Source organism: Hyla sarda, chromosome 6 (genome assembly GCF_029499605.1).
Source record: "Hyla sarda isolate aHylSar1 chromosome 6, aHylSar1.hap1, whole genome shotgun sequence".
Classification (NCBI taxonomy): domain Eukaryota; kingdom Metazoa; phylum Chordata; class Amphibia; order Anura; family Hylidae; genus Hyla; species Hyla sarda.
Window position 1 is genome coordinate 253,923,082 of NC_079194.1, and position 22,767 is coordinate 253,945,848.

A 22,767-nucleotide genomic window follows, 5' to 3' on the forward strand; every position below is an offset into this window, starting at 1 on the left:
CCCTGCTTGTTCTCAGTGCACAGAGCCCTGCTTGTCCTTAGGGCACAGAGCCCTGCTTGTCACTACTGCACAGAACCTTGCTTGTCCTCCGTGCACAGAGCCCTGCTTGTCCTCACTGCACAGACCCCTGCCTGTCCTCACTGAACAAAGCCCTGCTTGTCCTCACTGCACAGAGCCCTGCTTGTCCTCACTGCACAGACCCCTGCTTGTCCACACTACACAGAGCCCTGCTTGTCCTCAGTGTAGAGAGCCCTGCTTGTCCTCAGTACACAGAGCCCTGCTTGTCCTTAGGGCATAGAGCCCTGCTTGTCCCTACTACACAGAACCCTGCTTGTCCTCAGTGCACAGAGCCCTGCTTGTCCTCAGTGCACAGAGTCCTGCTTGTCCTCAGTGTACAGAGCCCTGCTTGTCCTCAGTGCACAGAGCCCTGCTTGTCCTCAGTGCACAGAACCCTGCTTGTCCTCAGTGCACAAAGCCTTGCTTGTCCTCAGTGTAGAGAGCCCTGCTTGTCCTCACTGCACAGAGCCCTGCTTTTCCTTAGGACACAGAGCCCTGCTTTTCCTCAGTGTACAGAGCCCTGCTTGTCCTCACTGCTCAGAACCCTGCTTTTCCTCTGTGCACAGATCCCTGCTTGTCCTCAGTGTACAGAGCCCTGCTTGTCCTCAGTGAACAGAGCCCTGCTTGTCCTCAGTGCACAAAGCCCTGCTTGTCCTCAGTGCACAGAACCCTGCTTGTCCTCAGTGCACAAAGCCCTGCTTGTCCTCAGTGTAGAGAGCCCTGCTTGTCCTCACAGCACAGAGCCCTGCTTGTCCTCACTGCACAGAACCCTGCTTGTCCTCCGTGCACAGAGCCCTGCTTGTCTTTAGTGCACAGAGCCCTGCTTGTCCTCACTGCACAGAGCCCTGCTTGTCCTCAGTGCACAGAACCCTGCTTGTCCTCAGTGCACAGAGCCCTGGTTGTCCTCACTGCAAAGAGCCCTGCTTGTCCTCAGTGCACATGGCCCTGCTTGTCTCCAGTGTGCAGAGCCCTGCTTGTCTTCAGTGCACAGGGCCCTGCTTGTCTCCAGTGTACAGAGCCATGCTTGTCTTCAGTGAAGAGAGCCCTACTTGTCCTCAGTGCATAGAGCCCTGCTTGTCCTCACTGCACAGACCCCTGCTTGTCCTCACTGTACAGAGTCATGCTTGTCCACCCACATTTCCTGTATTTGGTCTTCTCATCGAGACACACAGGCAATAGCGTAAGGAACAAAAATAAACATAATTTTTAACCAATGTATATTACAAATATATATAAAATGGTATTATCTTCTTTACATAAAAAGTTTTTGATAATAACAGGTACACTTTATGTGCAGTGTATGTCAAAATAACCTTTTAAATGTATACCCGATGCTTATAGCCGAAATGTGATGTGAACAGCCCCTTACAGTACCTTGACCTCCTGTAGAAATACACCGTACTGTACAACTATAACAACCTGCTCATTTATCCTCAAGCAAGAATTGAAAGAACACACCAAATAACACAGCAAACTGATTTTGTTTTCTTGCTGAATATTAACATTTTGTGATTTATTGTTGTGAAATGTTTACTATATGCAAATGACTTCATTTATTTTTCATTTTATATGACTTTCTTCTCTGCAGATTATTGTGTAACATATCTTTAATCTAGTTTAGACTATTGTATTTCCTGATAGTTCTGTGGATTATGAAGGCACTTTATGAATAAATCATCTTAAGGTTGAGAGAAATTTGTGAAGCTACATATCCTCTGCAGTCTTATGATCATCCAAGGGCGAAATAAATGTCCCACTAAATAATAATACCCAAAAAGGCCATATATGGGTAATTCAATAATAGAAAAAGCTTTTTTCCACTTATCAATAAAAGTTCCTTTAAAGGGGTACTCCTGCCCTAAGGCATCTTATCCCCTATCCAAAGGATAGGGGATAAGATGTCTGATTGCGGGGGTCCCACCGCAGCACCCATCTGTGGATAGGTTCCTTTGGATAGGGGATAAGATGTATTTGGGCCAGAGTACCCCTTTAATGTAATACACTGCTCAAAAAAATAAAGGGAACAGCAAGATAACACATCCTAGATCTGAATGAATGAGCTAATCGTATGAAATACTTTCATCTTTACATAGTTGAATGTGCTGACAACAAAATCACTTAAAAATTATCCATGGAAATCACATTTATCAACCCATGAAGGTCTGGATATGGAGTCACACTAAAAATCTAAGTGGAAAACTGCACTACAGGCTGATCCATCCTTGATGTAATGTACTTAAAACATGTCAAAATGAGGCTCAGTAGTGTGTGTGGCCTCCACGTGCCCGTATGACCTCCCTACAAAGCCTGGGCATGCTCCTTATGAGGAGGCAGATGGTCTCCTGAGGGATATCCTCCCAGACCTGGACATGATGTCCTAGATGTGCTCAATCGGATTCAGTTCTGGGGTGGGAACGGGCGGGCCAGTCCATAGCATCAATGCCTTCTTCTTGCAGGAACTGCTGATACACTCCAGCCACATGAGGTTTAGCATTGTCTGCATTAGGAGGAACCCAGGGCCAACTACACCAGCATATGGTCTCACAAGGGGTCTGAGGATCTCATCTCAATACCAAATGTCAGTTAGGCTACCTCTGGCAAGCACATGGAGGGCTGTGTGGCCCCCCAAAGAAATGCCACCCCACACCATTACTGACCCACTGCCAAACCGGTCATGCTGGAGGATGTTTGTCAGGGTCCGGACTTGCAGCTGGTGAGGACACTGGAGGTGGATCCTCTGTGCCAGAGAGGCGATGACGCGGGTCGTACTGGGGAATCGGTTCTAAGCAGTTACTGGTGTTCACCAGAGCCCGCCGCAAAGCAGGATGGACTTGCTGCAGCGGTAACTACCAGGTCGTGTTCCCCAGTAGCGACTCGACCCCTCTGGCAGCTGAGACTGGCGCGGTACACAAGGACTAAACAGAGGCGAGGTGAGATGTAGCAGAAGGTCAGGGCAGGCAGCGAGGTTCATAGTCAAGGGCAACAGCAGGAGGTCTAGGTACACAGGCTTGGGAACACACTATAACGCTTTCACAGGGCACAAGGCAAGATCCGGCAAGGAAGGGGAAGTGAGTATTTATGTGTAGGGAGGTGATTACACTGATTGGGCCAGACACCAATTAGCGGTGCGCTGGCCCTTTAAATCTTAGAACATCGGCGCGCGTGTCCTAGGGAGCGGGGCCACGCACTGCTGGGACGAGACAGCCACAGGAGGGGGGTGAGTACAACGGGGTGCGATCCGCCACGCGGATCGCGTCCCCGCCAGCATGAACACAAGAGCGCTCGCGGTCAGAGACAGAGACCGGAGCGCTGCTGTTAGCATAACGTCGCGAGCGCTCCGGGGAAGCCGCGGGACCCGGAGCACTCGGCGTTACAGTACCCCCCCCCCCTTAGGTCTCCCCCTCTTTTTGGAGCCCAGGAACCTATGGATGAGCTCCTTGTCGAGGATATTGTCCTCGGGCTCCCAAGACCTCTCTTCGGGACCACAATTCTCCCAGTCAACAAGAAATTTTTTTTAACCTCTGACAACCTTGGAGGTGAGAATTTCTTTTACCGAGAAGACATCAGAGGAGACAGAGACAGGAGCAGGAACGGTGACCTTGGGGGAAAAGCAGTTAAGAATGAGAGGTTTGAGAAGGGAAACATGAAAGGAGTTAGGAATACGAAGAGAAGGAGAAAGGTGGAGCTTGTAGGAAACAGAGTTGATTTGACTTTTGACTCTAAATGGCCCTAGGTAACGTGGACCCAGCTTGTAGCTAGAGCCACACTTTGTCACCAGGGGCAAAGACAGGAGGAGTTTTTCTCTTCTTATCCGCATGTCTCTTCATTCGAGAAGAGGCCAGTGAGAGCGACTTTTGAGTCTCTTTCCAAATAGAGGAAAAATCCCGGGTCAATTAGTCTACGGCAGGAACTCCAGATGAAGTGGGAATGGGGAGGGGGGGGAAGCGGGTGACGGCCGTACACCACAAAGAACGGAGACTTGACGGATGACTCAGAGTCTTTGAAATTGTATGAGAATTCAGCCCAGGGTAACAGGTCGACCCAATCGTCTTGGCGGGAGGAGACAAAATGTTGCAGGTAGTCACAAAGGGTCTGGTTTACTCTCTCCACTTGTCCATTGGACTGCGGGTGGTAGGCGGAGGAAAAATTCTATTTAATCTTCAATTGAGTGCAGAGTGCTCTCCAGAATTTAGAGATGAATTGAACGCCTCTATCAGAGACGATATGCGTAGGCAGTCCGTGGAGACGGAAAATGTGCAAAAAGAATTGCTTCGCCAACTGTGGCGCAGAAGGGAGGCCAGGAAGCGGGACAAAATGAGCCATCTTGGAGAATCGATCAACGACCACCCAAATGACAGTGTTGCCATGGGATACAGGAAGGTCAGTGACAAAGTCCATCGCTATATGTGACCAAGGCTGTTCGGGCACCGGCAGGGGAAGGAGAAGACCCGCAGGCCTCTGGCAAGGAATTTTGTAATATGCACATACAGTACAGGACCGTACGAACTCAGTCACGTCTTTTTCAAAGGCAGGCCACCAATAGTGTCTGGCAATCAACTGAATGGATTTTTTGATTCCAGTTGGAGGAATGACCCCATTTGAGAGTCCGGAGGTGAAGACGAGGAGGGACAAAAGTTTTCCCTGGAAGGACAGGCACCAGAGAAGCAGGAGCAGAAGAGATCAGACACTCAGGAGGGATGATGTGTTGAGGAGAGGCTTCAGCTTCTGTGGCATCGGTGGAACGTGATAGACATCTTCTTGTCTGCAGGACAAAAATGGATCTGGAAATTGAAGCGGGCAAAGAACAACGACCACCTGGCCTGGTGAGGATTTAAACGCTGGGCCGACTGTTGGTAGGATAGATTTTTGTGGTCAGTGTAGATGGTGATAGGGTGAAGGGATCCCTCCAGGAGATGTCTCCACTCCTCTAGAGCGAACTTAATGGCCAACAATTCACGGTCACCAATAGCGTAGTTCCTTTCAGGAGGAGAAAACGTTTTAGAAAAAAAACCGCAAGTGACGTTTTTTCCTTTAGCGGTTTTTTGAAGAAGAACCGCCCCAGCTCCTACTGAAGAAGCATCTACCTCAAGGAAGAATGGTTTCAGAGGATCGGGCCTAGTCAAGACGGGGGCGGAGGCGAAGGCAGCCTTAAGGCGAGTAAATGCTTCTTCAGCTTGGGGAGGCCAGGATCTTGGATTCGCATCTTTCTTGGTCAGAGCCACAATGGGAGCCACGATAGAGGAGAAGTGGGGGATGAACTGACGGTAGTAATTAGCGAATCCGAGGAAGCGCTGGATAGAGCGAAGTCCCGAGGGGCATTTCCAATCCAAGACCGCGGAGAGCTTGTCGGGGTCCATTTGTAGACCTTGTCCTGAGACCAGGTACCCAGGAAAGGAAGACAGCCACGTTCAAAGAGGCATTTTTCAATTTTGGCGTAGAGACGGTGAACACGGAGGCGCTGGAGCACTTGACGAACATGGAGGCGGTGTTCCTCTAGGTTGGAGGAGAAGATTAGTATGTCATCAAGATAGACCACAACGCAGGTATACAATAATTCCCGGAAGATTTCATTGACAAAGTCTTGGAAAGACCAAATGGCATGACGAGGTATTCAAAGTGGCCATCCCTGGTGTTAAAAGCGGTTTTCCACTCATCTCCTTCACGAATTCTGATGAGGTTATATGCGCCCCTGAGATTAAGCTTAGTAAAGATCTTAGCTCCACGCAGACGGTCAAGGAGTTCCGAGATGAGAGGCAGAGGGTAGCGGTTCTTTACAGTGATTTTATTGAGGCTGCGGTAGTCAATGCAAGGGCGTAGTGACCCGTCCTTCTTGGCAACAAAGAAGAATCCTGCTCCAGCAGAAGACTTCCCGATGAAACCTTTCTTGAGATTCTCCTGAATGTACTCCGTCATGGCCTTAGTTTCTGGAGCGGAGAGAGGGTAAATCCTGCCACGGGGCAGTGTGGTACCAGGGAGCAAGTCAATAGGACAATCGTAGGGCCTATGTGGAGGTAAGGCCTGCCTGTTTCTTGCAAAAGACGTCAGAGAAGTCCTGATAGGCCTTAGAAAGGCCGAGCAGTGGAGAAGCGGTGGTGAGTTGGCAAGTAGGTACCGACTTAAGGCAGCGAGTGTGGCAGGAAGGGCCCCAGAATTTAATGTCCCCAGTGGTCCAGTCAGGAATAGGAGAGTGACGATGGAGCCAGGGCAAGCCAAGAAGCATGTCAGAGGTGCAGTTAGGCACAACAAAAAATTCAATAGTTTCTTGATGGAGAACCCCCACGGTCATGTGTCCGGGTTCTGTGCGGTAGCGCATGGTGCAATTCAGTTTTTCTCCGTTAACCGAAGGTATGAAGAAGCGTTTAACGAGTCGGGTAACAGGGATGTTAAACCGGTTGATGAAGGAGGCTTTAATGAAGTTTCCTGCTGAACCAGAGTCCAAGAAAGCCTCCGCAGAGAAGGAGGCTTTAGTGGCTGGAGAAATCCGCACTGGAACAGTCAGTGGTGGAGAGGAAGACTTTACACCCAGTGACGCCTCTCCCACGTTCACTAGGTGCGAGCGTTTCCCTGACGCTGAGGACAAAGGGGACAGTCCTTTAGGAAATGTTCAGAGCTCGCACAGTATATGCATAAGTTCTCGTTCCTCCAGCGAGTCCTCTCTTGCTGGGTCAGGCGTGACCGGTCCACTTGCATGGCTTCCTCAGCGGGAGGCACAGTAACAGGCTGCAAAGGATACTGGAAGAGAGGAGCCAGGCGTGGGTATCGCCTGGTGCGAACAAGATCTTTCTCCTGGCGGAGCTCCTGACATCTTTCAATGTAGCGCATATCAAAGCAAGTAGCCAACTGGATGAGTTCAGTCAGGGTGGAGGGTATCTCTCGTGCGGCCAGACAATCCTTAATGTGGCTGGATAAACCATTTTTAAAGGTCGCGCAGAGAGCCTCATTGTTCCAGGCCAACTCACAGGCCAACATACGGAATTGTATGGCATATTCGCCCACTGTAGAATCTCCCTGGACAAGGTTCAGCAAGGCTGTTTTCGCGGATGAGGCACGGGCAGGTTCCTCAAAGACACTGCGGATTTCAGGAAAGAAGGACAGGACGGAGGCAGTGGCAGGATCGTTGCGGTCCCAGAGCGGCGTGGACCAGGCCAAGGCCTTCCCAGATAGTAAACTGACCACGAACGCCACCTTAGACCGTTCTGTGGGGAATTGGTCCGACAACATCTCCAGGTGCAGGGAACATTGGGACAGGAATCCCCGGCACTTCTTAGAATCCCCGTCAAACTTATCCGGGAGAGACAAGCGGACTCTAGCAGTGGTAGCGGCAGCTCGGAGAGGAGGGGAAGCTGAAGCTGGCGGAGGAGATGGTTGAGGCTGTGGAGGCAGAAGCTGTTGAATCATGGCGATCAACTGCGACAGCTGTTGTCCTTGTTGGCCAATCTGCTGGGACTGCTGGGCAACCACAGAGGTGAGGTCAGCGAGGCTTGGCAGAGGCACCTCAGCGGTATCCATGGCCGGATCTACTGTCAGGGTCCGGACTGGCGGCTGGTGAGGACACTGGAGGTGTGCCAGAGAGGCGATGATGCGGGTCGTACTGGGGAATCGGTTCTAAGCAGTTACTGGTGTTCACCAGAGCCCACCGCAAAGCGGGATGCACTTGCTGCGGCGGTAACTACCAGGTCGTGTTCCCCAGTAGCGACTCGACCCCTCTGGCAGCTGAGACTGACTAAACAGAGGCGAGGTCAGACGTAGCAGAAGGTCAGGGCAGACAGCGAGGTTCGTAGTCAGGGGCAACAGCAGGAGGTCTAGGTACACAGGCTTGGGAAAACACTATAACGCTTTCACAGGGCACAAGGCAACAAGATTCGGCAAGGAAGGGAAGGGGAAGTGAGTATTTATGTGTAGGGAGGTGATTACACTGATTGGGCCAGGCACCAATTAGCGGTGCGCTGGCCCTATAAATCTTAGAACATCGGCGTGCGCGCCCTAGGGAGCGGGCCGCGCGCACCTGGACGAGACAGCCACAGGAGGAGGAGGAGGGTGAGTAGAACGGGGCGCGATCCGCGAGCGGGTCTGACCCGCCACGCGGATTGCGTCCCCACCACCCTCATGGAGTCTGTTTCAAACCGTTTGAGTGGACACATGCACATTTGTGGCCTGCTGGAGGTCATTTTGCAGGGCTCTGGCAGTGCTCCTCCTTGCGCAAAGGCAGCGGTTCCGCTGCTGGGTTGTTGCCCTCCTACAGCCTCCTCCACGTCTCCTGATGTACTGGCCTGTCTCCTGGTAGTGCCTCCATGCTCTGGACACTACACTGACAGACACAGAAAACCGTCTTGCCACAGCTCGCATTGATGTGCCATCCTGGAATCCTGTATGAGCTGCACTACCTGAGCAGCTTGTGTGGGTTGTAGACTCCATCCCATGCTACCACTAGAGTAAAAGCACCGTCAGCATTCAAAAGTGACCAAAACATCAGCCAGGAAGCATAGGAACTGAGAAGTGGTCTGTGGTCACCCCATGCAGAACTACTCCTTTACTGGGGGTGTCTTGCTAATTGCCTATAATGTCCACCTGTTGTCTGTTCCATTTGCACAACAGCATGTGAAATTGATTGTCAATCAGTGTTGCTTCCTGAGTGGACAGTGTGAATTGACTTGGAGTTACATTTTGTTATTTAAGTGTTCCCTTTATTTTTTTGAGCAGTGAATATATTCCATTTTACAGAAGGTTTTTCCTATGTGAAAAATACAAAAAAGTGACTTGTAGGAACAGACAAGTGGAAATCAAAAGCTTGATTTTTAGTGAAATAAATCTTACTTGTCTGATAGACCACCAAACACAATGGATCCCACCAGGACTCCTGCCATATAAATGGATTGAGCAAGCTGTCTCATTCTCCTTCGATTACAGACCAAATCCCACTGCAAGAAATAGAAGGATATAATGGCATTAAATGATGCTTCCAGCTCTTCCTGCAGACATCCCTATCTCTTTTCACTTCTTTTTATTCACTGGTAATGTCTGATAGACCTCAAGTGCTTTATTCTACAGCAGCTTTTATAAGGTATTAGGACTTTAGTATGTCTTATTTGCTGATTATAACTTATGATCATGTGGATTAACCCAATGAATGGTATGGAGACTGTATGTGATAGAAATAACCCCATGTCCTATTAGGTCATATGGATGTCAAACAGGGAGGGACAACTGCCAGATAAAAAAAATGTATTGTACAAGCTGAACAATTTTTAACAATAATCTTATCTGAAAAGTTAGCACTAAGGGTGTGTTTACCTGGGCAAAGAATGCCTCAAAATGCACCTAAAATGCAGTTTCCAGCTCTTATTAGTTTATGTATTTGCCGCTTCCTTTTCTGAGTGTACATGCCTGGTATCTGAGCAGTCCTGGTGTTGCTTACCCCTCTGTGTCTAATAGTGTGACCATCTGCCCCACGTCCTTTCATGACAGAGGCAAGCACGTCAGCAGGATGAGGCGAAGGGGGGCGGCATGATCCCTGGTCAGGACACTGCGCATACGATCTATTGGTGAACGGCGTAGGCAGAAGCACGAGTAGCGCTCCAGATGTCTGCCCCTATAAAGTCTGTAGATTACAGCCCCTTGAAGGCAGTGAAAAAGCACGTTCAGGGTTCATCACAGGACGCTGACACTAAAATGAGTGAGTGGTTGTGATTGAGTTTGGGTCTATTTGAGTAATCAATACCTGGGGGATCTTTTAATAAAGGTTAATTTGGCTTACAATTTAAGGGGCCATGACCCATTGAGGTTACCTATAGTTACTTTGGATTCTCGAGCCATATTTATACATCCATTAATATTGATATGCAAAAAAAAAAAATAGCCAGCACATTTACCTAATACACAGGGGTACGCTGCTGTTGCAAATGCAAAGTATACATAAAGAAAGTAGCAGAAGAACTCATGGTCGATAAATTTAGGCTCTTAGCGCACTTTTTGAACAAAACATGTCCCCCATCCACCATGTGGAGGTGGCCTCACTTCGGATGGATGCAGGATCCACTATCAATTTGAGAACCTCCTGTGAACAGGGAGGGGTATACGGCTAAAGAGGGTGCCGCTCCCCCTAAATTGTACAGCAAAAAGAAAAAGAAAAATAGCCAGCACAACTACCTAATACACGGTTGCATGCTGGTCCCATCCAGGGGAAGACTGACAACACTCGGGGCCCCCAGACCAAAAAAAGCAAGGGCCCTCTGCGATGCTCTGCCGTTGGTTCTGCCCCTATTCCACCCAAATCCCCCGACCAGCCCTACTCACAAAATAAACTAGATTTTACATATAAGAAACACTTTAATGTAGGTAAAATAATTTTTCATGACCAATATACCAGTATACAATGAGTAAATATATACCACCACACAATAACTGGATAATACCGCCATACTGTACTGAATAAAACCACTATACACAGACCAGTATACTATACAGGATCTTTATACAATATAGGTGATTATATACAGGACCATATGGCGGTAGATATCAGCCGTACACAGGATATGTATACCATATAAGCAATTACAGTTACATTTTGGGACTCACAATTACGTCTTTTCTGATCAGCGGCGTCCTCTTTCCTTTTCTTCTCCATCTGGATCAGACCGTCATGTCAATCTCATCTGCAGGACAAACATGTTTTTCCAGTGCCCTCCCCACCTCTACACAATCTTCCCATTTATAGGCCCACAAACTATAATAATGCCCTCCTTGATGTACTGCACAGTAAAAGGGCAGGTAGGTAGCCAGGTAAATAGGTAGGTAGATCAGAAAGCCAGATATGTAGGTAGTTGACTAGCTAGGTACTTAGGCAGCCATGTATGAAGGCCAGGTATGTACATAGTTTGGTAGCCAGGTATGTAGGTAGATAGAAAGATACGTAGGTAGGTAATTAGGCAGCCAGATATGAAGGTAGTTAGATAGCCAGGTATGTAGGTAAGTAGTTAGGCATCCAGGTAGGTTGCCAGGTAGTTAGTCAAGTATGTAGCCAGCACGCCCCTCCACCCAGTGGCGGATCCAGAGTCTAGTCTCGAGAGGGGCACTATCAGAGTATTTTGTGTTAGCAGACAGAAAATAAAGTGTTGCTTACAGAAGTTACAGGTCGGTAATGTCCTCAAGAGGTAGTGGCACCTAGTAGATCAGGCCCCCAGGTTAATATCCCCCAGGTAGGTAACATAGTAACATAGATAATAAGGTTGAAAAAAGACCAGAGTCCATCAAGTTCAACCTATATCCCTAATGAGTCCCTACTGAGTTGATCGAGAGGAAGGCAAAAAACCCTCATACTAGAGGTAAAAATTCCTTCCCGACTCCAAATATGGCAGTCAGAATAAATCCCTGGATCAATGTTCTGTCCCTATAAATCTAGTTATGCACCCTGCTGTGAATACATCCCCCAGAAAGCTACCCCTGTATGAAAACCCCTATGTAGGTAGTAAGTAGCCCTCCAATTAGTTTGGTCGTTTGTCCCCTTATTAGGAAGGAACATAGTATATAGTCCCTGACATTAGGTGTAGGCAGCAGAGTTCCCTCACATTAGGTGTAGGTAGCAGAGTTTCCCCACAGTAGGTGTAGGCAGCAGTGTTCCTCCACAGTAGGTGTAGGCATCAGAGTTCCCCCACATTAGGTGTAGGCAGCTGGGTCCCCCCCACAGTAGGTGTAGGCAGCGGGGTCTCCCCCATAGTAGGTGTAGGCAGCTGGGTCCCCCCACGGTAGGTGTAGGCAGCCGGGTCCCCCCACAGTAGGTGTAGGCAGCAGGGTCCTCCCACAGTAGGTGTAGGCAGCGGGGTCCCCCCACAGTAGGTGAAGGCAGCAGAGTCCCCCCCACAGTAGGTGTAGGCAGAGGGGTCCTCCACAGTAGGTGTAGGCAGCGGGTCCCCCCACAGTAGGTGTAGGCATCCGGATCCCCCCACAGTAGGTGTAGGCAGCCTGGTCCCTCCCACAGTAGGTGTAGGCAGCAGGGTCCCCCCACAGTAGGTAAAGGCAGCAGGGTCCCCCCCACAGTAGGTGTAGGCAGAGGGGTCCCCCACAGTATTTGTAGGCAGCGGGGTCCCCCCACAGTAGTTGTAGGCAGCCGGGTCCCCCCACAGTAGGTGTAGGCAGCCTGGTCCCTCCCACAGTAGGTGTAGGCAGCAGGGTCCCCCCACAGTAGGTAAAGGCAGTGGGGTCCCCCCACATTGGGTGTAGGCAGCGGGGTCCTCCACAGTAGCTTTAGGCAGCAGGGTCCCCCCACAGTAGGTGTAGGCAGAGGGGTCCCCCCACAGTAGGTGTAGGCAGCAGGGTCCCCCCCCCACAGTAAGTGTAGGCAGCCGGGTCCCTTCACAGTAAGTGTAGGCAGCGGGGTCCCACCACAGTAGGTGTAGACAGCCGGGTCCCCCCACAGTAGGTGTAGGCAGCGGGGTTCCCTCAGAGTAGGTGTAGGCAGCTGGGTCCCCCCACAGTAGGTGTAGGATGTCAGGTCTCCCCCACAGTAGATGTCGGCAGCAGAGTCCCCCCACAGTAGGTGTAGGCTGCGGGGTCCCCCCACAGTAGGTGTAGGCAGCCAGGTCCCCCCACAGTAGGTGTAGGCAGCGGGTTCCCCCCACAGTAAATGTAGGCAGTGGGGTCCCCCACAGTAAGTGTAGGCAATGGGTTCCCCCCCTCCCCTGATCCCAGGTGGAAGAAAAAAAATTATGCTCACCTGATGTCCCACGCAGTGATCTCCTCAGCAGCAGGGCCCACGTCTTCCTTCCTCAACAGTGCAGGCACTGATGAGTGACGTAATCGGCGCCTGCACTGCACAGCGGGGACGGAGGTCATGTCTCTTCTGTGTAGGCTCAGACGCGGCTAACACGGAGGGGACGCCTTCTCCTTTATGTGCATGTAATGCACATACAGGAGAAGGCAGCGCTGTCTGCTGGGGATCCGGGACAAGTGTCCTGGACCCTCAGTAGGGGCGGCAACGGCTGGCCCTGTACCTGGCCGGGCCCTTGGACAACTTCTGATCGGACCAGCCAGTCAGTCTGCCCCTGGTCCCATCCGAAGTGAGGCCACTTCTGCGTGGTGGATGGGGGAAACACTTTGATTAAAAAGTGCATTGAGAGCCTCCTTTTTCTGACCAAGAGTGCTGCTGCAACCTTTTTTTTTGTATAATTTGCCACAGCAGCGTGCACCCATGTATTAGATAGCTGTACTGGCTATTTTTCCTTTTTTCTTTTGCTATGCAAGTTAGGGGGAGTGGCATCCTTCTTTAGCCGTGCACCCCTGGAAGTTTTTCAAATTGATAGTGGATCCTGCATTTCACCCATTTAGAGGCTGTATGCCCAGCAGAGGAGTAGAATGAGCGTGTTAGCGTCCCATCCAAAGTGAGGCCACCTCCGCCTGGTGGATGGGGGACACGTTTTGATCAAAAAGTGCACTGAGAGCCTTCCTGGGTGGGACCTTTGGTGTTAATATGTGTTTCTGTGTTGTTTTTCACAACTGGTTCCAATGTGGACTATAAGGCCCGTGAACAGACACGTCTGGTTAAAATTGATGAAGTAATTAGTTAAAGATTGCACTTGTTTTAAGATTTAAGTTGATTTTGTGTTAAAGAGGCAGTAACTAGGCTGAAAGTTGTGCACAAAAGAATCAAGCTATGGTGGATTAAAATGTTCCTAAAAAATTATTTTATTAAAAGTCTGATTCCTAGAGGTTTGATGATCCAAGTATTCCTCTCCTTCCCGATTAAGGATTAGGTGATTACACAGGGATGGGGGGAGTTTGGCACTTAATGTTCAAGGGGACTTTTGGAATTGCCAATCGAAATAAATTCCAACCCTACAAGGGAATTAAGTATAGTCATTTAAATGCAGTTTGTGAAAAATTGAATAGGGACCTGAAGTCTCAAAAATGGGAAAAGGAGAAAAGTGAGATCAAGTCTAAGACATTTCAGAAATATTTCCAGGGCCAACAAACTAGTAAGATGTATAGGTGGCGGAAGCCTATAGATGGATCTAGATCAGTATCCCGCTCTAAATCATCTTCATTCACCTCCAGAGCTTCCAGTGTGAAATTCTCTTTTCACGTACAAAAAATGTGAATAAATTAGATTTTTTTTTTACAGTCCTAAAGGATCTACACATATTTGTACGAAATTTACTGTTAAAGAAAAATGGAGCCCTCATTTACAACTCCTGAAGAATTAGATACTATAGGCATCTTGGAAGATTTGATACGGGAACAAGAGAAAGAGGGATTAGATAGGTTTCCTGATAATATTCTTCCCAGGCCAAAAGCTTTTCTTCTATCCTTGAGTCCCTTGATTGAAGTTTTTACAAAAATAGTATCTGAGGAATTTAGACAAATGGAGCGCACTCGGTGAGTTACAGACAATGGATGATGTCCATATTTAAATCAGTGGATATGGGGGGAACGTGGTGATTTGGCCAACTAGGCAGTATGAGTAAGAAATCGTCCCTCAGCTTAAAGACAAAAAAGATATGAAAAACTTGCCTCAAACCTTCTTGTCTTTTTTTTGGGGACACTAAGGTTAATCCTGGAGATTGCCCTACAACAGGAAATTATCACAAGGAAAGTTTGTGATGGACTTCATATCCATAGGTACCAACATTTTACATTCTTCCTACGGTCCATAAAAATCCCCTAGACCCATGAGGCGTCCGATTGTGTCTGGAATTGACAGTTTATGTGATTCCATCTGCAAAATTTATTGATTATTGTTTGAAACCTTTAGTCAAGTGTCTTCCATGCTATGTCAAGGACACAACAGATTTCAACGGTAAAGTCGATGGGATTTTTATAGAACCTAACATGATTCTTGTCATAGCTGATGTAGAAGCCTTGTATACTTCTATTGATCATGAAAATGGATTACGTTTTTCCTTAAATATATTACTTGGGATCGTGTCACCTGCGATTTGATGCAGCACTTGTTGAGATACACATTGACGCACATTTTGTTTTACTATCAAAGATAGTTTCTACCTACAAAAACACAGCACTGCTATGGGGGCAGCCTGCGGCCCATCGCATGCCAACCTCTTCCTAGTTTACTGGGAGAGGAGGTGTTTCAATGTGATGAGGCGCAGAATGTCCAACATGTGTACTGCTGCAACAAGCTTTTAAAGAAAATAAATTTGAGCTGCAGAGCAAACACCTCAAACTTCGTTTTTTGGAGAGAGGTTACACGTAAATGTGAAACATTCTTTAAGGCGTACTCCGGTGGTAAACTATTTTTCCTAATCAACTGGTGCAAAAATGTGTAAATTACTTCTATTTAAAAATCTTAATCCTTCCAGTACTTATTATCTGTTGTATGCTGCAAAGGAAATTGTACAGTTATTTTCTGTCTGACCACAGTGCTCTCTGCTGACACCTCTGTCCATGTCAGGAACTGTCCAGAACAGGAGAGATTTACTATGGGCATTCGTTCCTGCTCTTGACAGTTTGTGACAAGAACAAAGGTGTCAACAGAGACCACTGCTCAGAAAGAAAATAACTATACAACTTCCTCTGTAGTATACAGCAGCTGATAAGTACTGGAAGGATTAAATATTTTAAATAAAAGTAACTTACAAATCTGTTTGACTTTTTGGTACCCCTTTAAAGGAGACCTAAAAAATTCAGAGGACTGATCTATTAGTAAGAAAAGCCAGGGAAAGAGGAGCTGAAAATAAAGTCTGTTTAACCCCTTAACCCCTTAAGGGCGGACCCATTTTGTTATCTTAATGACCAGGCTCTTTTTCTTTTTGACATGTATCTCTTTAAATGGTAATAACTTTAGGATCCTTTTTCTGAGTGGAGCGATTCTGATATTGTTTTTTAGTGACATATTGTACTTCATATAAGTAGTGCATTTTTGTTGACACATGCAGCGTTTTTTGTGAAAAACTCCAAAATATTGTGAAAAACTGGAAAATTTATTGCGTTAAAAAATTTTTTTATGGTGTACACTGTGCGGTAAAAATGATGTTATATTTATTCTGTGGGTCGGTATGATTATGGAGATTTTTATATAGCTTTCTATGTTCTATTTCCTTTTCTGAGCAAAATTCTTTTTCTGCCATTAATTTTCCAACAGCTGTAACTTTTTTATTTCTGTCCGACGCCATTGAGTAAGGGCTTATTTTTTGTGCGATGAGCTGTCCTTTTTATTGGTATAATTTTTGCAATACGTGCTACCTTTTGATCTTTTTTATTCCACTATTTGTACCAAAATTGGCGAATTTTGCGTTTTTTTTATGGCGTTCACCGTGCGGGATAATTTACATTAAAGTTTTATAGTACATGTCATTATGGTCGTGGAAATACCTATTATGTATATGATTTGTGTTTTTTTTTTTATCTTTTTTGGTGATAATATAGGGCTTTTATTGGGAAAGGGGCATTTTTTTTAATTTTTTTTTATGCTTCATACTTTTATTGAAGAACTTTTTATTTTATTTTTTACACTTTTTACAGGTTATACTATACTGCAATACATTTGTACTGCAGCACAGTATGACCCGATCAGCTGCACACAGTACAGCCTGTGCGATCCAGCCTGTGGTTGGATCTCACAGGCTTCTGTAGCAGGCATACAGGAGGTCATGATCTGACCTCCTACTGCCATAGCAACCAACGGCAACCCGCGATCGTATCGTGGCTCTGCCATTGGTGAACAGGGGGAGAGCGCTCCCCCTGTCAACACCATAGATGCGTGATCAGGATTGATCACCGCATCTATGGGGTTAATGCTGCCGAGACTGGCGTGATCGCGGCCCCGGCAGTTGTGGCAGGTCCCCAGCTGTGATTGACAGCCGGGTCCCACTGCTGATCTCCTGCGCTGCCCGCAGCAGTGCCGGAGATCGCTAGGATGTATGCATACGTCCCACTGCGCAAATATGCCGGATGCTGGGACGTATGCATATGTCCTATAGCGGGAAGGGGTTAAGGACAATAGCCATTCAGGTACATCCTTGCATCCTGGCACTTATTGACCACGGACGTACCTGCACACCCTGGTCCCATTACCGAAGTTTGAAGCATGCTCACGAGCTGAGCACACTTCGTACCCCCAGGGTCCCGGGTATGAAAATTGTTCTGGTCCATAAGTGGTAATCTCCATTTATAATTGTCAATGGCAAAGAATGAGGATGATGATGCAAAAACATTAGGGAATCGAAAAACACTGACCCCCAAATTGCTTCATTTGTGACGGTTCAGGTACCGTATATACTCTAGTATAAGCCGAGTTTTTCAGCACGATTTTTCGAACTCTCCGCCTGTCAGTCCCTTCATCAGTGGTCTTCAACCTGCGGACCTTCAGATGTTGCAAAACTACAACTCCCAGCTGTCCGGGCATGCTGGGTGTTGTAGTTATGAAACCTCTGTCTGCAGGTTGAAGACCACTGCGGCCTTCGTCATCATCCAGCCCCCCCCCCCCCCTTTTGTTTTGTACTCACCTCCTCTCGGCGGAACAGTAAAGTGAGCTGGTCTGGGCCATCTATGCTGCAGGGACCGTCTGGTGGGGATGGTTAGTCGTTGCGGGCTGTCCATTTTCACCGGGGGGGGGGGGGCTCTTCTCCGCGCTTTGGCCCCGGCCCCGGAGTAGTGACATTGCCTTGACGACCACGCACAGAGACGTTCATGCGCAACGTCCCTGTGTGTCGTCGTCAAGGCAACGTCACCAGTCCGGGGCCGGAGCCGAAGCGCGGAGAAGAGGCCCCCCCGGTGAAAATGGACAGCCTGCAACGACTAACCATCCCCACCGGACGGTCCCTGCAGCATAGATGGCCCGGACCAGCTCACCCTAACGTCCCGCCGAGGGGAGTACAAAACAAAAGGGGGGGGGGGGGCCTGGATGATGACGAAGGCCGCAGTGGTCTTCAACCTGCGGACCTCCAGAGGTTTCAAAACTACAACACCCAGCATGCCTGGACAGCCGAGCATGCTGGGAGTTGTAGTTTTGAAACCTCTGGAGGTCCGCAGATTGAAGACCACTGATGAAGGGATTGACAAGCGGTGATGATGTGGGGGGGGGGGGGATGATGATGAAGGCCGCAGTGGTCTTCAACATTCGGACCTCCAGAGGTTTCAAAACTACAACTCCCAGCATGCCTGGACAGCAAATGGCTGTCCAGGCATGCTGGGAGTTGTAGTTTTGCAACATCTGGAGGTCCGCAGGTTGAAGACCACTGATGAAGGGATTGACAGGGGGTGATGATGAAGGGGGGGGGATGATGAAAGGGGGGATGATGACAGGGGTCTGGATGATTACTTGGGGGGATGATGTATTTCCCACCCTAGGCTTATAGTCGAGTCAATAACTTTTCCTGAGTTTTTGGCGTGAAATTAGGGGCCTCGGCTTATATTCGGGTCGGCTTATACTCGAGTATATACGGTACTTATGACTGGTGGAAAAGGAAGAAACTGGAAGGATATTTTAGCCATTTTGGAACTAAAAATGTGAATCCCTTCAGTTTAAGGGTTCCTCGGACAAGGTGCTTCCCATGTAGAGCATGCACAAACATATTAAGATATAGGAGTTTTCCTTGGCAGACAGCTCACATAAATATCAGATCAATATATATTATGCAGTAGTTGCAATGTCATCTATTATGCTAAATGTGACTGTGGCAAAATATACGTTGGCCTAACGTCAAGAGAACTGAGAGTAAGAGTAAGGGAACATGTTAGGGACATTGTGCCGGCAAGGGACCTACAGGAGATACAGACCTTGAAGACAATCCCTAAACACTTCAAATTGGTACATAACAGTGATCTAAAAAAATAAGCTGAAAGTTAGAGGTATAAGAAGGTCCACTGTGGCATCAGAGGTGGTGATGTGAAGCCATTGTTGGCCAGGAGAAAATGTCAGTGGATTGTTATACTGGGGACAATGGTCCCATTTGGGCTTAACAAACAATTACGCTTAAATCAAAAAAGAACTGTGGAGCACTCACCAGGTATATTCAATCAGGGGCTTCTTTATTTTATCTTCATACATTCGGGTTACATGCAGGGGAGAGAGATGGTGTGGACGTGGGGGTATTCAAGCTGGCGACGGACCGTTAACTCGCCTCGGTGCTTCATCAGGCCGATGCGCAAACGGTCCGTCGCCAGCTTGAATACCCCCACGTCCACACCATCTCTCTCCCCTGTATGTAACCCGAATGTATGAAGATACAATAAAGAAGCCTCTGATTGAATATACCTGGTGAGTGCTCCGCAGTTCTTTTTCGATTTATTACTTCCACTGCCACTTGTTGCGAGACTGCACCGAAGTGGTGTTCAGGTGCGGCTTCTAGGGACTGTGTGGACTAGTCATCTGAGTATCTGAATTATATTGCAGCAGCAGGTTTGTGCCAAGTCCACTTCTTTGTGTTGTAAACAATTACGCTGTATTTCTTCTCTTTAAAACACTCTTCCACTTATGTTTTACATTTTAACTGTTATCTCTGTTTTTAAGATTTTTTAGTAGGTTCTATGATATTTGTATCTAACAATCGTATCCTATCTTGTTTGTGAAAAGTATGATGGTGAAGAGTTGCACAGAAAGAGAGCGAGCACAACAATTTACCATCTGAAGATTGACTCCATACTTGGAAAAATTCCCTTTCCATCCGCCTTCCCCTTTTTCCTTTTCCCCTTCTCTCTCTCCCCCTTTTTTTGTGTGTTTCTAATGCGTTTTTTATTTTGTCTTTTAAATGCACTTGTCACTTTAATATTTAAAATATAGTGCACTTTATATAAATAATCATATGTAAACTTTGTATTGTAATATACTTATACATTTTTGTGATATATGACCCTTTTATTTATGCACTTTATCCATATGAATTATATATTAATTTTTATTTATTTATTATCACATTATTTATATTATTGATTAACTCAGTTCACTATGTTTCTTTGCTTTGTTTGAGATTCACGATTGATTTATATATTCTGAAAGAATTGATTTATATATATATATATATTTTTAAATTTTTGCATCATTTGCCCAATATATGTGTATAAAACGGGTCATGGCATGGGATTTGGTGTATTAATTAAAGGGGTACTCCACCCCTAGACATCTGATCCCCTATCCAAAAGGAATAAAATGTCTACTCACGGGGGTCTGGCCGCTGGGACCCCTGCAATCTCAGGGCCAGCATCCCAGCATTCTGAGCATTTATTATTCAGAACGCCGGATGGTTATTGGGTGGTTATGGTTGTGACTGTCACGCCCTCTCATCACGCCCCCTCCATGAATGGAGAGGGCATGACATCTCGACCATGAATGGAGAGGGCGTGACATCTCGACCATGAATGGAGAGGGCGTGACACCTCGACCATGAATGGAGAGGGTGTGACATCTCGACCATGAATGGAGAGGGCGTGACACCTCGACCATGAATGGAGAGGGTGTGACATCTCGACCATGAATGGAGAGGGCGTGACATCTCGACCATGAATGGAGAGGGTGACGCCACGCCCGCCAGCCCGAAACAAATGTTTTTAAATGTTCGGAACGCTGGGGTGCGGGCCGGAGATCGTAGGGGGGGGGGGCATAGTAGCTGGACCCCCCAATTAGAACATCTTACCCACCTAGCCTTTGGATAGGGGTTAAGATGTCAAGGGGTGGAATACCCCTTTAAGCCATGAGTATATGTATTTGCCACTCCATTCCCTGAGACCCCTGGACATGCACCACTGTTGGGGAGGCCAGAAGCTGACCTGGCTTTCTGGATGTGCCTCTATCTGCCCCATAAAGACAGGATGTGAACACATACTATAGATTTTATTTCTGAGAAAGGAAGTGAAAATGTGTGTTCGGGGTCCAGCACACTAACATGGGTGAGTGGTTGTATAGAGTTTGGGTTTATTTGGGTTATCAATACCTGGGTTGTCAATACCTCAATACCTGAGAAAAAGAAATACATAGCCTCACCTGCAGCAGAGATGCTCTAGTAAATACCTGTTGAATTAATCCAGCAAATGTCAAAAACCTCTAAATGGGACATGTGCTCCTGCTCCTGAAAATTGCCCATCACATTCATTTTGCCCCTGCATATGATTTCACTAAACAGTTCTCAGTGTAAATCACAAGAAGGTCCTGTTGTCAGGTGCAAATACAATCATAGAAAAGACTCAATACAGGACAAAGTAATGAGAGATAACCCAAAAAGATCTCACCTGGTTTATAATAGTTGAAGAATATTCGCTGTCATCATACTCGTAGCCATCCGCGCACATCTCAGTCTCTAAGTCACTTGCATTGCTTGCGAAACGATAATTAAGTAAATTGGGTTGGGGGCTTGTGTATCTTAAGCAACTAGAGAGTTTTCCATTAGACTCCAATGGAATGTGAGCATGTAGCCAAAGTCCGGTAAAATTGCCTTCTTCCTGGGATGCATTGAGTTTACATCGATGCTTTGGAATAGCAGCCGTGAAGTTCTGCAAGAGATTGTGACTAGCCAGCATGAAAACTGGCAAGGCCAGCAGAATGACATGTATGATTTGGTACCGTCCCATTCCACCTATTTTCTCCAAGATCTCTTGAAACGCCATGGTTAATAACAGAATTCACAGTCTCCACATGAACGAGGAACAATAAAGCTTTGATGCAAATAGTTTGAGCAGTTACAAAGTCACTGGATGGCACGTGGCGACACTAGGCTGCAGCCCTATATAAGAGCGCAGCGCATTGTCCTTTGTGACCCCTGAGGATTTGTGTCCACGTAACTGTGTGTTAAACTTTTACTGGTATATGGAAGCATTAACTTGTAGAGGAAAGAAGATTTTATTCCCTGAATTAAGGATAAAGGGCATTGTTATTATAGGTCAAGTTTATCCAAAAATAAAAACAACAAATAAACTAATGTTAATATAATTAATTTCTAATAAGCAAACAATATATTGAAAGACAAGAATGATGTCACTAGATGGTTCACATCTCATACACAGACAAAGCTTGTTGGGAACGTTGGCAAGTCCTGTTTATATGCCTGGATTTTATGGAGTCACCAGCAGGTTGGTAGTGGGGCTTATCATTATCTTCCTGGCCAGCCAATTATTGGTTCAGCCTCAGACCGCCCAGGTGCTGCAGGCCATCTCATTAGTAAACATTGCTGTGTTGGACTGTAAATTCTAGTGTGCCAACCATGTTAGATCCTGGAGCTGGCGATCCCCGTGAACGAGTAACCCCCAAGTTGTCACAATAAATTTATCACTTGAAATAAAAGCAAGGTTCATACACAGTATGCTATGTGGGTGATGTTGTATATTGCTAGAATACAAATGCCTTACATATCATTTGTTGAATTTATGGAATAGACTACAGACTAATAAAATGGAATATGGATTACTGACAGAACTGCAGGGAGGCCGCTGGGAATTTTAGTATCTCCACAGTCACATGTATAATAATTAGAACAGTACATCATATCTAAGAGTTTTTGTAATGTGGTGTCCCGGTACCGTATTGGATACCGTACCTAGTGTAGAGGTCCCCAAAGTCAGAGTAACTATGTTCAGGTAGGGTTCCTCAGGTGGAACAGCCCCTAGTCGCCTCTCCTCAAGTCTAATTCTCTAATGTTAATACATGTTTATATTCAATAATAATATATATTTTATAGTAATGTATAGTACTTACCTAGTTTAGCGTCGCAGGACCATCGGTCATGTGACCATGCTAATAACCTCTATGGTATGTTGGAGGACCTTTGGAGGTCC

At 47.0% G+C, this 22,767-nt stretch overlaps 1 protein-coding gene across 1 annotated transcript in view; it reads right to left on the bottom strand.

Moving 5' to 3' along the window:
* The window catches only part of LOC130277733 (solute carrier family 22 member 6-B-like), a 64,384-nt gene extending 42,577 nt beyond the window's left edge, over positions 1-21,807 (bottom strand). The window contains exons 1-2 of the mRNA XM_056528467.1: positions 21,229-21,807; positions 8,872-8,975 (exon numbers count right to left, since the gene is read on the bottom strand). Of these exons, the coding sequence (XP_056384442.1) occupies positions 8,872-8,975; positions 21,229-21,603 (479 nt within the window). The 5' untranslated portion in view covers positions 21,604-21,807. The remainder of the gene's footprint in view (positions 1-8,871; positions 8,976-21,228) is intronic.
* Between the last annotated feature and the right edge of the window lie 960 nt (positions 21,808-22,767).